This window comes from Toxorhynchites rutilus, chromosome 3 (assembly GCF_029784135.1).
Source record: "Toxorhynchites rutilus septentrionalis strain SRP chromosome 3, ASM2978413v1, whole genome shotgun sequence".
NCBI classification, from domain to species: Eukaryota; Metazoa; Arthropoda; class Insecta; order Diptera; family Culicidae; genus Toxorhynchites; species Toxorhynchites rutilus.
Window position 1 is genome coordinate 277,176,328 of NC_073746.1, and position 13,975 is coordinate 277,190,302.

The 13,975-nt window shown below is 38.6% G+C and overlaps 1 protein-coding gene across 2 annotated transcripts; it reads left to right on the forward strand.

Annotated features, from left to right (window-relative positions):
* Positions 1-12,677: 12,677 nt before the first annotated feature.
* LOC129775719 (uncharacterized) lies at positions 12,678-13,497 on the forward strand. Of its 2 annotated transcripts, none has more exons than XM_055780757.1 (2): positions 12,678-13,019; positions 13,077-13,361. In XM_055780757.1, the coding sequence occupies exons 1-2, from the start codon at positions 12,977-12,979 to the stop codon at positions 13,349-13,351; spliced, it is 318 nt and encodes a 105-aa protein (XP_055636732.1). In that variant the 5' UTR covers positions 12,678-12,976; the 3' UTR covers positions 13,352-13,361. The 2 variants fall into 2 exon arrangements, with proteins under 2 accessions (XP_055636732.1, XP_055636730.1); XM_055780755.1 differs by having other exon boundaries at positions 12,691-13,019; positions 13,074-13,497.
* The last annotated feature ends 478 nt before the right edge of the window (positions 13,498-13,975 follow it).

Here is a 13,975-nt window from a genome sequence, read left to right on the forward strand (position 1 = left end):
TGGAGGGCGTCCCACACATTCTTCGGAGTCTTCTGATCGTGAATGTACTCCAATTGAGAATCGTGGATTCTCGACACGAGTAAAGATTTACACCGCCGGTCTTGCTTAGCACGCTTTTCGCGACGCTTCCCTTTTGCTTCTATCACATCCGCAGTATCACCCGGCGCGTCCTTCAGCGCCTCAACTGTGTCCGCATCCGTATAGACACACTCCAAGAGCTCCTGCTCCTCCAGGAGAATCGTCATCCGATACTTCCATGCGGCATAGTTCGAGCCGTCGAACAGCGGAAGAAAGTGCCGCTCGTACTTTTCCTCTTCCATCACACGAAACCGATTTTTCACTTAAACCCGTCGAACAATAACGACACTGGGCCCATAACCTAAAAACGGTATTTCGGATGGGCTTGGAAAAAAGATTTAACACGCGGGAATTAGCAAAGAAAGGAAACACGTTTATTCTCGATGAATATATAATTTGGAATGACGAACAGTATCAAGGTATGTGATACAAAGGTAAGCACACAAGTGGTGCTGTCACAGTATTCTATATCAAGGTATGACAAGTAGCGAGGGGTTGCCCACTCTAACATTCCCAACACAGACTTCAGAACCAAGGTGCCTGGGGAAATTGGCATTACAAATTCATGAAAATCGGGGGCATTTTTGTTCCGACTGAAATGTGTTTGCCTAACAAAGACTTCAAAACCAAGATGCCATCATACCAAACGCAAAAGGATGACAGTCCTTAATTTACTTGTAACGAAGAACATAATCTATCACAATGCATGAATTGATCTTACATGGCATCATACAATCTTTTTACTCACAAAGCAAATATATTGGATTCAATTGAATTCGGAAATTGTTTCATTCAATTAAACATTTAATCAATACAAATATATGATTGCTAAGCTAAGGTAGTCCCACGTCAACCTTGCAGTTATATCTTTGATATAACCTACCATTTTTTAATTTTTTAGGCTCATTTTTAGATTTGAGATTCATTGGTATCAAGGGATAATCAAGCCAGTAATCAGAATTAATCGACAGATATCCCGTCAAAACAGAATATATTAATCGTCACGTAAGGGCATCCCAAGACCTTTTGCTAGTAGTGAATTGTAACGTCAGGAACTGCTGCATTGAACGAAGGATTAGTTACTCTTGTTTAAATCAACATCAATTTATACCAGCTCATGTTTCCTTCAGCTATTTAAACACTAGATGTTTGGAAAGCACTAACTCCAACAGATGTGAGCAGATATGCCAACCTTCCTGATTTTTCAGGATTTTCCAAATGTTTTGGCACGTTCCTTGATATCCTGACAATCACTAAATTTTGCCTGATTTCTCCTGATTTTTTTGTACTTTTTACTTTATCAGAATAAAAATTAGCCATTAATAACATACTGAAATCGCTGCCAAATTTTTCCTGGTTCAAAATGAGAACTGCCATAATGGATCTCTGGTCTGCACATGTATATTGCTTACATTTAATTAAATTCTCCTAATACAAAGCTCTACTAAACTTATTCATTAATATGTATGATCGTTGCAAATCAATTCAGTCGATTTTCTGATTATTCAAAATGCAAGTTCCGAATTATTTCCACAACGCAAATACATTTCAAGGCTTTTCAAAACAGTGCTATATAATTTCATGTAACCAGAATATTTGACAAATCTAAGAAATAATAATGAGATTATGTTCGAGGAACAACATTACTTTGTATAATGTGTAGATACGAATTGAATTCATAGTAAGTGTAATAAGATTTTTTATAACATTCGCTCGTCAGATCAGATTTAAAGCAGAATCAAATTCAAGCGTGTTATCATAATAAAGATATATATAATCAAATGAATTGAATAGCATCACTTTTTTTTAAATCAACAATTCATCCACTGTCGATCTGCTTTCCTCGTTAAATGAGTAAAGATTCATTCCAAAGTATGGACGATGAATTCAAAGAAATTCTGGATATTCTGGTTGCTGCCATACAAATAAAACACCAATTTCTGCATTACGCGAGAATTAATCAAGCAAACGAAACCAAATTTGGCATGTGAAGATTTTAGGGTGCGATAAATGTTCCTATGGTGGTTAGACACTCCTTCCTGTTAAATTCTTTCTCACTGATAAAATGAAAGTAAATCAACTGTTCGATGTAAGCACTCGAATACGAATGCCTTTACTTTTTATTTCTGGCTTCATTCAGACCTTCGTCGTCACCGTCACCGTCCCGTCAACTCTTCTCTTGGATTTACTTTGCCGACGTCAGATTGCCGGTGATTGTGTATGTGAATGCTACCATACGATTTTCATGGGAGAATATTTGACATTTCATACCTTCACGTTGACTTCACGGTGACGGGACGTTGTATGTGTAGCGCACTTAACTGTGTTGGTGACCGTTAAAAGGAATATACACTCAGATTATAATTTACTCATTATACCAATCAAGGTAAATATACAAATATTACGAACACTTCAGCTCTTCCCTTTTGGAAGCTCAGAATTCAAACTATTCTCAAGGCTTTTTCCTTCATCTTTCATAAAATTCAAATATACATTTATAATCCACTTTAAATATTTCGAGAATTTTCACTAATGCTAATACAATAATTCGATATCACTAACTGTGAACTACATTATAGATATAATCTTCGTTATCATTCGCTCTTCTTTGTCTCTTCGAGCGCCTTGGAAAACCATTCGGCAATTCATCGATATCCTGCGTTGAACTTTCAACCATGATTTTTCTTTTTCTTCTACACCTGATCTCCTTCTATACCTGATTTTCCTTCTACACCTGATATTCGTTGTTGCCGAACCAAGCGAATATTGGGTATAGTGAGAACCATCACATTTACTCATTCGTAGTGACCGCGATGCGTCATAGTTAGCACGTTTCCAATTTGAATCAAAAACGCCTCTCAGCTGTTGCCGACTCAGATTGAAATCGTTGTATCTGCTAGCGGACTTCACCCTTTGGCGAGCGCAGAAACCGCCAATTGATGCTGCAGTGTAGCCCGATCCAACACTGCTCAAGAATGACGAGCCGACAGAAACGGACGGATTAAGATCAACGACAGGACACCTCAATCCGATAACAAAGGAATTCTCTATCTATTCTATTCTCTAGTCTATTATTCCTTCAGCGTAATGGCGTCCGTTGGCGTCTACACTGGAGAAATAGTTTAGTAAAAGCAGCTACCAAATCTTTAGTAGCAAAAACATTGGTAAAATATACACATTTTTTGTAAATATTACTAAAATTGCGTAAAAAAGATGTCAGACGCAATGAATGTTTCTACCAGGAATTCGTATATTTTACTTCATACCATTAGTAAGTTTGTTTTTATTGTCATACCTAACAACTGTGATGTGCGCACTTCGCAATCGCCATTTGTCTTTTGGAGACGAAGCGATTTGGAGGTAAGCACTTTGTTTTTATTGAATTCAATTATGTATTCATCTCCCCCGAGAATTTGTTTTCATATTTTCGGCGGGGAAAATATCACAAGAAATTTTTATCCATATTAACATAATTGACCTAATACCATATTTTGTTTTTTTTAGTTGGCCTTAAAATTATATGCAGTACAATCATTCATCATAAACAAATCGGAGATAAGTATTCGTTTTTTTTACATCATTACATCAGTCACCTCGGTCGGGAAACTGTTTTTATATTCCCGCCAAGGATAAACATCAGTTATATTCTATACATTACAACACTACTGACCTTTTTCCTTGTCTTTACAGCTGGCATGATCCCAGACTCGTAATACTTGTTTACCAAAAACCATCCAAGCTATGGGACTGAAGGTAACGGCGAGTTGGAATCTTTCTTCAACACATCATCGACCGTAAAAAAAATTAAGGTGAACATACATAATTTATTGCATATTTAATATCATTAACATATGTATTTCTTTTCTTCATAGGGACACGAGAGAACAAAATACGGATGAAACGTGCTAATTCTACCGCCACTCTGCTAATCAGCTGCTAATCAGCTAATGCAAATCAGAGCGATGCAGCAGGAAGAGGAACGGGAACTTGCTTTGGAAATGCTCATGAAATTGAGGTGGTTGAGGCTGCGATTAAAATTTGCCTCTTGTACGCAGTTTATAGAATGATTTCAACGAGAATTATTGATGTTGTTTATAGAATAAGTTATTAGTATAATGAATTCTAAGTATGTAGAATTAAACGCAATCAAATACAATTTTTTCAATTAAAAATAATTATTAAAAAATATTGTCATTATCCCTGATGATTACCTCTCACAAATATGAAGCAAAATTTTCACTTTTATTGCACCAATGTTGGACCAACAATTTGTAGTTTGTTTGACATATGTGCCTACCATTCTTTTTTTGTAACATGTACCAATGATTAGTAGGGTAGAAAATGACTAGAGAATTGGTAACATGTACCAAAAAATTCGTCATATTTACTAAATTTTCCTCTCAGTGTATGGGCTGCGATGCTTTTAAATTATTTTTCAATTGTACAAAAATGTACAATACCAATTGAAAATGATTCCTCGCCGTCCTTATTTTTTGACGTTCTTTTTTCTCGGCGTCCTCTTTCCTCGTCACCACTTGTTAAATTCTTTCTCACTGATGAAATGAACTTTTTATTTCTAGCTTCGTTCAGAGCAAGGCGCGTAGAAGTATATCCTAAGGTGGGCCAACACGCTAAAAGCACTCTTCAGCCATCTTGGAAGTATACTGTGTTTTGTTTGTTTGTGTTTGTACAAATGAAACACAAATTTCTGCATTACTCGAGAATTAATCAAGCAAATGAAACCAAATTTGGCACGTGCAGGTTTTAGGGTGCAATAGATGTTTCTATGGTGATTAGACACTCTTCCCCCTCTCGCAGGGGGGCTACCATACAAACAAAACACAAATTTCTGCATTACTCGAGAATTAATTAAGAAAATGGAACAAAATTAGTCATATGGAGGTTTTAGGGTGCAATAAATGTTTTTACGGTGGTTAGACACTCCTCCCCCCTCTCTAAGGGGGAACTGCCATACAAATGAAACACACATTTCTGCATTACATGAAAACTAATCAAGAAAATGAAACAAAATCAAGCATATGGAGGTTCTAGGGTGCAATAAATGTTTCTATGGCGGTGAGACACTCCACTCCCTTCTCTAATGGGGGGCTGCCATACAACTGCTAACTGTACATGTGGCGTTAGCCTGACGGGGCCGGGAGTCCAATATTTTGACAATTTTTGTCTTACAACTATGTTAGTAATATGTAACCGATTACTCGCGGTTGGCTCGAGGTTAGTATTACAAAGATCTCATAATTGGGATGTTGTAGTCTCCAGTACTATGTATGTGTGGTCGACACGGGATACTTCCTATTGGAGTGTAACTGACCATTGATCAGCGACGCCCCCCTAGTCTGTACCTCATATCAATCGTGGTGCGTCTCTCTTGACTCGAGGAATCCAGGGTAGAATGGTCACTGGGCGGTACAATCTTCAGCTCGTGTAGAGTGGCCATGAGTGGTACAACCTTTGGCTCTTGTTGAATGATCAGTGGCCTGCACAACCTTCGACCTGTGTATCTGTAAAGAGTATGTGTATGCATTGCCGCGACTAAGTAAAAGTTTATCGATTGGATAGGAGGGATATGATACAGGGATACAACGGAGGAATCATCATCAAACGTTGACATCGGCGTTTCTGAGGAACAGGTATAGATGAAGCTGAAGATCAGGATCACGACTACCTAAGATATTCCGGACGGGGATATCCGATTGTCTGCCTAGTGCCCTCAATGCTCAGGAAAGCTGAGATCGATCAGCATGGAACCGGATACACAACCAGACAACATGCTCGATGTCGTGGTAGCCATCGCCACAATCACAAAGATTGTTTGCTGCGAGCCCAATGCGATAAAGATGCGCGTTTAGGTTGTAGTGATTGAACATAAGCCGAGATATCACGCGAATGAAATCACGACCTACATTCAATCTCTTGAACAATGCACCCGTCGAGACCTTACACTGGAGAAAAACTTTTTGTAAATGCAGCTACCAAATCTTTAGTAGTCGAAACATTTGTAAAATGTACACATTTTTTGTAAATATTACCAAAACTTTGTAAAACTGATGTCAGATGCAATATACATCCCTACCAATGATTCGTACATTTTACTTCATAGCATGTGTAACCTAGAGTATTTTCATTTCTAACAACTGTGTGTGTGCGTAACCGCCATTTCTCTAATGGAAGCGAAGCGATTTGGTTATTATGATTCATTTTACCTAAATATTTTCCTTTTTCAGCCTAAAATCGTAGAATCCATACAAAAGTTTCATGCAGCCGTAAGCGTTTAGATAAACTAAACATTAGAGGCCAAAAACGGCGGATGTCGCCGTACGCAATTGATTGATGATCCGATTATTGTTTGATTTTTTCCCTTTATTCTATTATCCGCAGATCGCAACCAACAGCAGCAATGGACCGCCTCTCGATCGATTCGTTGTTCCAGGAAACGATGGATATCAGTTGGGCCAATCGTACCGTCAGCAGCGAGAAAACCAACAACAACCGTTTTACACAACACAATCAACAGCTAAAAAGACTACCAGAACCGATTCGGACAACATCGACTCAGATGAGAAGCAGCAGCAACAGCGCAGATTGTCGGTGTTATTCCAATAATGTACTGTATGCCGCAAAAACTCCACTAGCAGATGAACGATATGCTACGACGAAAGTTCCACAATTTCAAACACAGCTTCACGACAACATTAATTCTACAGCAGTACTTGGGAGCCCAATAATCCTTCCATCGAAGAATCGGAGCGATGTGTGTTCTATTTGCTACACAATTTCCTCCACAAATCACAACTTCACGGAGCTCAACAACAGAAAATTCGCGTCTGAGAATGATGGGGAGAGTCAGTTTGCGTGGTCAATTTGCTCCAAGGCGCTTCGTTGCTGGTACATGCTGCCTCCACTCGAACTTGGAGCGTCATATTAAGCAGTAACATCTTTAATTCTGGTCGTATTGTCAGCGCGGAAGCAATCATTAGAAGCGCGGTTGGAGCATTCGATCGGCAATCAAGCAATCCGCCAAAGGGAGGAAGTACACAAAGGTAAAAATCCATTTGTGAAGGCGGTCAATAGTGGCAATAATGAAGACGATTTGGTGCCGGTTTCGAAACCGGTCGACAGCGCTATGAACCTTGGCTATTTTAGATAAATTTCGTAGTTAGATATGTGAAAAATGTTCGGAATATTATCAATAATAGGGTTTTTTTTCCGGCAGATTTGATGTTCCGCTGTCACAAGATTAAAACGACGAGCAGGTGCTGCTGACTTCCGGCTCGGCATGAGGCTGAGTGGAGAATTTCTTATTAAATTTAAAGAACAAGTACTATCAATATTGATCCACAATGATCAATCAGCATGTGACTAAACTGAGAGATTTTTCACTATGCAGCTTCCATTGGGATTTCCAGTAAAAACAGGTAAACGCTCAATTATTTTTAAAATATTTGGCACTGTGTTACGCAATTCATTCTATTTTTTAGAAATAACGCTGTTGAACGTTGTTGTCATATTTGGTAACTTATTCGAATAAGATACACCCATGACCAGCGTGAGCTCCATCAAAGAAAGGGAGGAGCGTACGAGAAGCATTATCGCGGGTTACTGTTTCGATGTCCCGTTCGAGTACGTACGACGTGGTGCCGATTTCCGACGTCAAATAATCTTCGAAGATGAGAACGAGTTGATGCAATTTGCGATCCAGCAAAATTTCGCAAGTGTCCGAAAAAGTACACTTTTAAGTACCGTGATACCCAACTCGCTCGTTAAAAGCCTGCTCGAAAAGCTTTTGAATATTTTATAAAAATAAGAATAGAATAAGAATATTAATAAGAATAAAAATATTGGAAATAAAAATTATATTACTCAATTATATTGAACCAATGGAGGGCCAACAAATCAGCCATTACTGAAGCCAAAATTGAGCCAACACTGGACTTACAAACCATAGTTTTGTTTGACATTTGTGTCTACCATTTTTTTTTTCGTAGGATGTACCAATGATTAGTAGGGTAGAAAATGACTAGCGAATTGGTAATATTTACCAAAAAAATGGTCATATATACTAAATTTTCCTCTCAGTGTAGGGATAATCGTGTGTAACCAACCAAGGCGCGTAGAAGTATATCCTAAGGTGGGCCAACTTGCTAAAACCAAGGCGCCTAGAAGTATATACTAAGGTGGGCCAACTTGCTAAAACCACTCTTCAGTCATCTTGGAAGTCTACTGTGTTTTGTTTGTAAACAAAACACAATACGCTATTGCCGAAGGTCGCTCGTGATCAGTATGTCTCTTTCACGCTACAAGCAAATAATTCCCCTTCTACTTTCTTCCGTGCTGTTTTCATATACCGCTCCCCTAACAAACTTAGTGACGAAACGGCCTCACCTAGTACCATAGACCCGTCTTGGCTAAAACCACTCTTCAGCCATCTTGGAAATCTACTGTGTTTTGTTTGTAAACAAAACACAATACGCTTGTGCCCTGAGAGAGAGGAGCCAGCTCACGTTTGTTGTGATCACCCTTATGTCAACGCGAACCAGTCACGATGAACCAAGGGGAAGTATTGAAATATGTAGAAAATTTCAACATGAAATTTTTTGGCAAGACATTTTGTGTAAAAATAATTTTGACGTCGGACTACATCTTTCATTTGTATACTGAAATATAAGTTCAAAGCTTCAAAAACGAGAGTGTTACATTGGAGAAACAGGATTTTGAGCAATAAAACCGCTTCGCCGATTGAAAGAAATGGTATGATAACCGCTTCATTCGAAATATAAAATGTCTACGCGTTATAAGTGTGATACTTATTGATCCAAAAACTTGTTTCAATAGCTCAAAAATTGTTTCGAAAGCAAGCTATTGAAATCACAAAAATCTGTATATAAGCAGGTGCCAGCTCGGAAATCCACTCAATTATAATTTAGTAACAGCTGCAAAAAAAAAATTGCTGCTGTGAAGGAGGCGACCAGTAAGAAGAAAGCTGCTGCTACTGCTGGTGTGGCTGCCCGAAGAAAAAGTCAAACAAATCCTTAAAAAACACTGCATGCAAGCCGAAAACGCCGAAGCCATAGAAATCTGCAGCAGCTTCGAAAAAAAATACCATCGCCACACATAACGCACAACACGAGAGAAAACCAGATAGTGTTTTCAGCAAATCAAATCCAGTTCTTTTCAGAGAGAGTTTATCAAATATTGCGGTCAAATACATTTTTTTTTGTATTTTCTCCGATAAACGCGATCAACGTAATATTACAATGTATCTTGAGAAAGACAATTCATTCCTGCTCGACACTCGCACAAACAATGTTTACTCATCAATGTCACAAACGGGAAGTGGGTGTTGTGAGGGAGGGCAGAGTGAGCGCAACATTTATGTAGACTGATTGGAAGCGACAGATATGTTGTCTATGGGAAATTGTATACAAATTATATCACACATAAAAGGGAGAAAGAATCTTGACCCTTTTAGTTTTTTGGACAAGACTAATTGGTTCACCTTCACTATCGGTCAATTCAATTGGATCTTCAGTGATACTATTGCCTTGATAAGCTACATGCATGTCAAATTTAGAATTTGTATATGAATGGTCCATCAGTGATGGGCAGGAATAGCATGGTAAATATGACGAGAGACTGGTAGGATAATTCTCATTTTCATCCGAATCGTGATCACTACCTGTTAAAAATGCAGACACAGCATCCGTTTTAGTCAACCTATTATTATTTCCATCGGACACAAACAAAATCCCCTCAAAATGCACCAGAGAGAAATCAATGTTAACTCTTTCATTGGAAGATTAGCACTTATTTAATATATTCCACATACGCTGCATATTCAAATTGCATCATATACAATCATCGCCCACATTGCAAAAATCGATTCATTGAGCTTACAGCAATAGGTCAACCTGGAACCAGTAAAAGAATGAAAGAATGAAAGAATTCGCGAAAACTGAACGAACGATCGGAAAAAGTCACAAATGAGCCAAAAACACCCATAAATTCACACAAGATCTCCACCGACAAAAAAATCATAAAAATCAGTTTGCTTCTCATTTGTTTTCTTATTGTTTTAGAAATCATCGAAATAATTCGTTAGGACAACTATATCGAAATTATCAAAGTGAAAAAAAACTTGTTTGAATGGGCCGATGTTGCTGGCAGCCATGATGTGGGCTTACCTGGTACATCTTTTATTATTTCCTACATGATCAGTGTTCAAATTTTTTACCCCTCATATATTTCTGTTAGACGCAGTCCTACGTCAAAAATCAAATCGGGGATAAAAACGCACAAATGTCCTCACAAACAAAGGTTCACGTCAAGTTTGAATACTTTTCTCGTAAATGAATGACAACAACTTGCTTGATTGAAATTGTCAGATTGGAATTTTCTTGATGAGAATGCGTAAAAAGAATAAGAAGAAAACAAACTATCTGTCATTCAGCTGGCTCCTCTCTCTCAGCTTGTGCCCAAGCTCACTCGTGATCAGTCTGTCTCTTTCACGCTTCAAGGAAATAATTCCCCTTCTGCTTTCTTCCGTACTGTTTTCATATACCGCTCCCCTAACCAACTTAGTGACGAAACGGCCTCACCTAGTACCATAGACCCGTCTTGTAACCAACGACCGAACTCATCTTCACTCCACATGCGCTGTCAACTTACGAGTAGAGATGGGCAAATCAGCTCATCATGGTGAGCGGCTCAGAGCCGTTCAGCTCATACAAGTGAGCTGTTCATTTGGAACAGCTCTTCAGCTCAGTTGAATTTTGCAGTTGTCCACACAATTGCGTATGACACGTAATCACCATGGGACATTGCATAGTGTGCATTTTCTTAATAGACGGAAAGCAAAAAATAAACGTATTTAATTTGTAACTGTACAAAAACTAGAACTTATATGAATTCTAATAATATAATATACAACAAATACTGTATGCTGAAATCCAACATAGGAGATGCTTAGGATATGCTGAACTTAAACAACAGAAAAACCAGCAGTAGCCAAATATAATGCCTCCAGGAATATAGACCGAGACAAGGTTTTTTGAAAAAACCATCGAGATTTTTTTTGCATCCGAGGATATAAAAATAAATAGGTGCAACGAGAAATAATTATTCGCGATCACAAATGTAACAAAAGGACCAGTATCAATCATCAACATTTATGCCAGGTGGTTTTCTGAATTGTTTTGATTCAGCACGCGGAAATAAATGTATGTGTTTCCACAGTAATGTTTAAATAACAATATAATATATCAAATTTATTTACAAGCATATAATAATGTTTATTATTTTGTTTGGCCATATATGAAAAATTAAATGAAGTAACGAACGATTGAATATCTTCAAAACAAAAACCTTTTTTCCTATCTGGCATCTCTGCTAAAGCTAAAGTACGAAGAGGGATACACGAAAACAAACTGACGTCATGCCATGAAGCGCGGGAGACGAAAAATCCTTTCGCGTCTCGCAATTCACTCTCTGCAGCTTTTGCGCTCCACAACTATGCAGCTCAACAGCTCAACAGCTCAGCAGCTCATCAGCTCAACAGCTCAACAGCTCTTCAGCTCAGCAGCTCATCAGCTGAACAGCTTATCAGCTCCAGCTCCGTAATGAGCTGATGAGCTGCGTTTTTTTGATTGCGAGCCGATCCGAAACCGCTCACTATGATGAAGCGATTCGAATGAACAGCTCATGAGCGGATGGCACATCTCTACTTAGCGTGGAAACACACTAGACGGCTCTCCCGCGCGATTCTCGCAATGACAAGTCGCAGCAGGAGCTCGATGAAAAACACATTCAGCGGCTTTCGACGGCTTCACTAGCGGCCATTATCATATTTTTATAGACGGATGCAAGACGAGTCTATGGTACAAGGTACAACTGTTTGGACAGTAAGCGGATTAGAGGGGATGTAGATAAAGACAGAATGGTGGAAAACGGAAAAGGGATGTTTACCTGAGCGAGAGGGAGAAAGAAGTTGATCGCACACGTCTGAAATATTGCATTTCTCGATAATTTGGGTAGTATTCGAGAATCCGCAGCTACATGACCGCAGAGTGATTTTCACGTATTGGCTCACCGATAGTACATTAACTATTACCTTGCTTCATGTGCACCGCATAAACACTAATACTATCACAAAACCGTTGCGGCGCATCATCTCCATCGAGCCACCGCAGAGAATGAGGAACCTTACAACAGTGACTTTAGAACCGGCCGTACCCGCTCCGCCTTGTGTGTTTTATCTCATTCACATTCCATTATCGAGGCCCCGCGGCGGTCTGTCATTGCAAAATCCGCGCGGGGAAGCCGTCCAGTGTGTTCTTACGCTTACGAGCGTGTGTTGACGAGGAATGTGGGAAAATTCATTATAAGCAATTTGCCTTTCAAAAAGTGTGCCTTCTGATGCGCCCACCTTAGCTAGCGAGTCCGCTAGTTTAATGATGTCTGTATTGATATAACATAGTTTTCATTCTTTTTTTCGTGTTTGTGTGTTTTTCATTGTTTTTGATTTCATCTTGCCAGACTATTCCGCGGATAATCGGGGCTCTACTGTATATAGGATGTAAACAAACATTCTACTTCTGTTAAATCATTAAATTCTAAATAAATTTTTATGAAAGAAATTGATTATAACTTATTGGTTTTTCAACTAATTCAAAACATTGCGGGAATCGAAAAATAACGTATTTGTTAACATTTCAAATGAATGTAGTGCAGATGAAACGTTGACGAAAAACGCGAGTCTTCCATATCCAATGCGACGGCGCAAAATCTGAAGAGTGCCAAATATTTATAAGACATAAAATCAATATTTGCAGCATCCGATAAGATACCATAAGAAACATAGACACACTAGAAATCAACGAAGATGTCTTCGCCGAAACAGAAAACAACATCCGGTGCTAGAGATGGTTAGTTACATCTTATTTTTGGTATATTCCATATCCACATTAACACATTTTCAGAAGATCTCAATTCGGAATCGGTGGAAGTTCTTCGTGAACGACTGAACCAAATGAAGCGCTTGATTGCGGAACGGCAAAATCAAAACAGCAGCGGCAGCGCATCGGATCTTTGGTCGCCACAAACCCGATCTAGTTGCAGTGGTATCATCGATGGCAACTTTCTTTCCATGGCCTTCGGGGGAGCGCTGGTAGTGATACTGTCGGTTTCGGTCTACGCGTTCTACAACCTGTACCACGCAGTGCTAAAAAAATTCCCCTCGCAGCACACTGAGCTGTGAACGAAGAATTTTCGCCGGATACTGTCTTTGTGCCAAATATTTGGGAACCCCCTGTAGAAGTAGTGAATTTTATGCGTTTAACTTTATACTATTCACAAATGGTATATTCTCATTATCGACTATCATCTCTCCCAAAATTGAATAAAAAAGTAGCCTGAAAATATGCAAATTGTTTGCTTATATCGCCGTGAATTATTGCATTTTTCTACAGTTGTAGCGCTCAACGTCCTGTGACATTCACCTAAGGTGTGCTCTAGTTTTTTTATCTCACATAATTACTTATACATACTTTATATTTGTTTTTTTTTCTCTAGTATGAAACTGAACTAATTGAAGAAACGAACTCAGAAGTACTAAATATTACCGGATATCTATTCAGAAAAAAATCTTCGAAGAATGTTGATTAGGGATTTGTATTAATTTTCTGATGGGGCCATTTGTAAGTACGATCCGTTCTGGAACACCCATATTTATACATCGAATTTATAAAAACAATCACTTTCCCATTCTCCACTAAATTAAAAAAAAAGAAATATAAACTTGATACAAAATCATGCTTAGCTGCTTATCAAGCAATACTAATGCAAGGACCTTTGTAGCATTCCAGTGTAATTGTCGTACGAT

What these genes read in the sequence shown, in the direction of transcription:
- LOC129775719 (XM_055780755.1), top strand. Translation starts at nt 12,977, where the DNA reads ATGTCTTCGCCGAAACAGAAAACAACATCCGGTGCTAGAGATG. An exon ending in AACATCCGGTGCTAGAGATG is followed by an intron (nt 13,020 to 13,073) that starts GTTAGTTACATC and finishes ACACATTTTCAG; the next exon opens with AAGATCTCAATTCGGAATCG.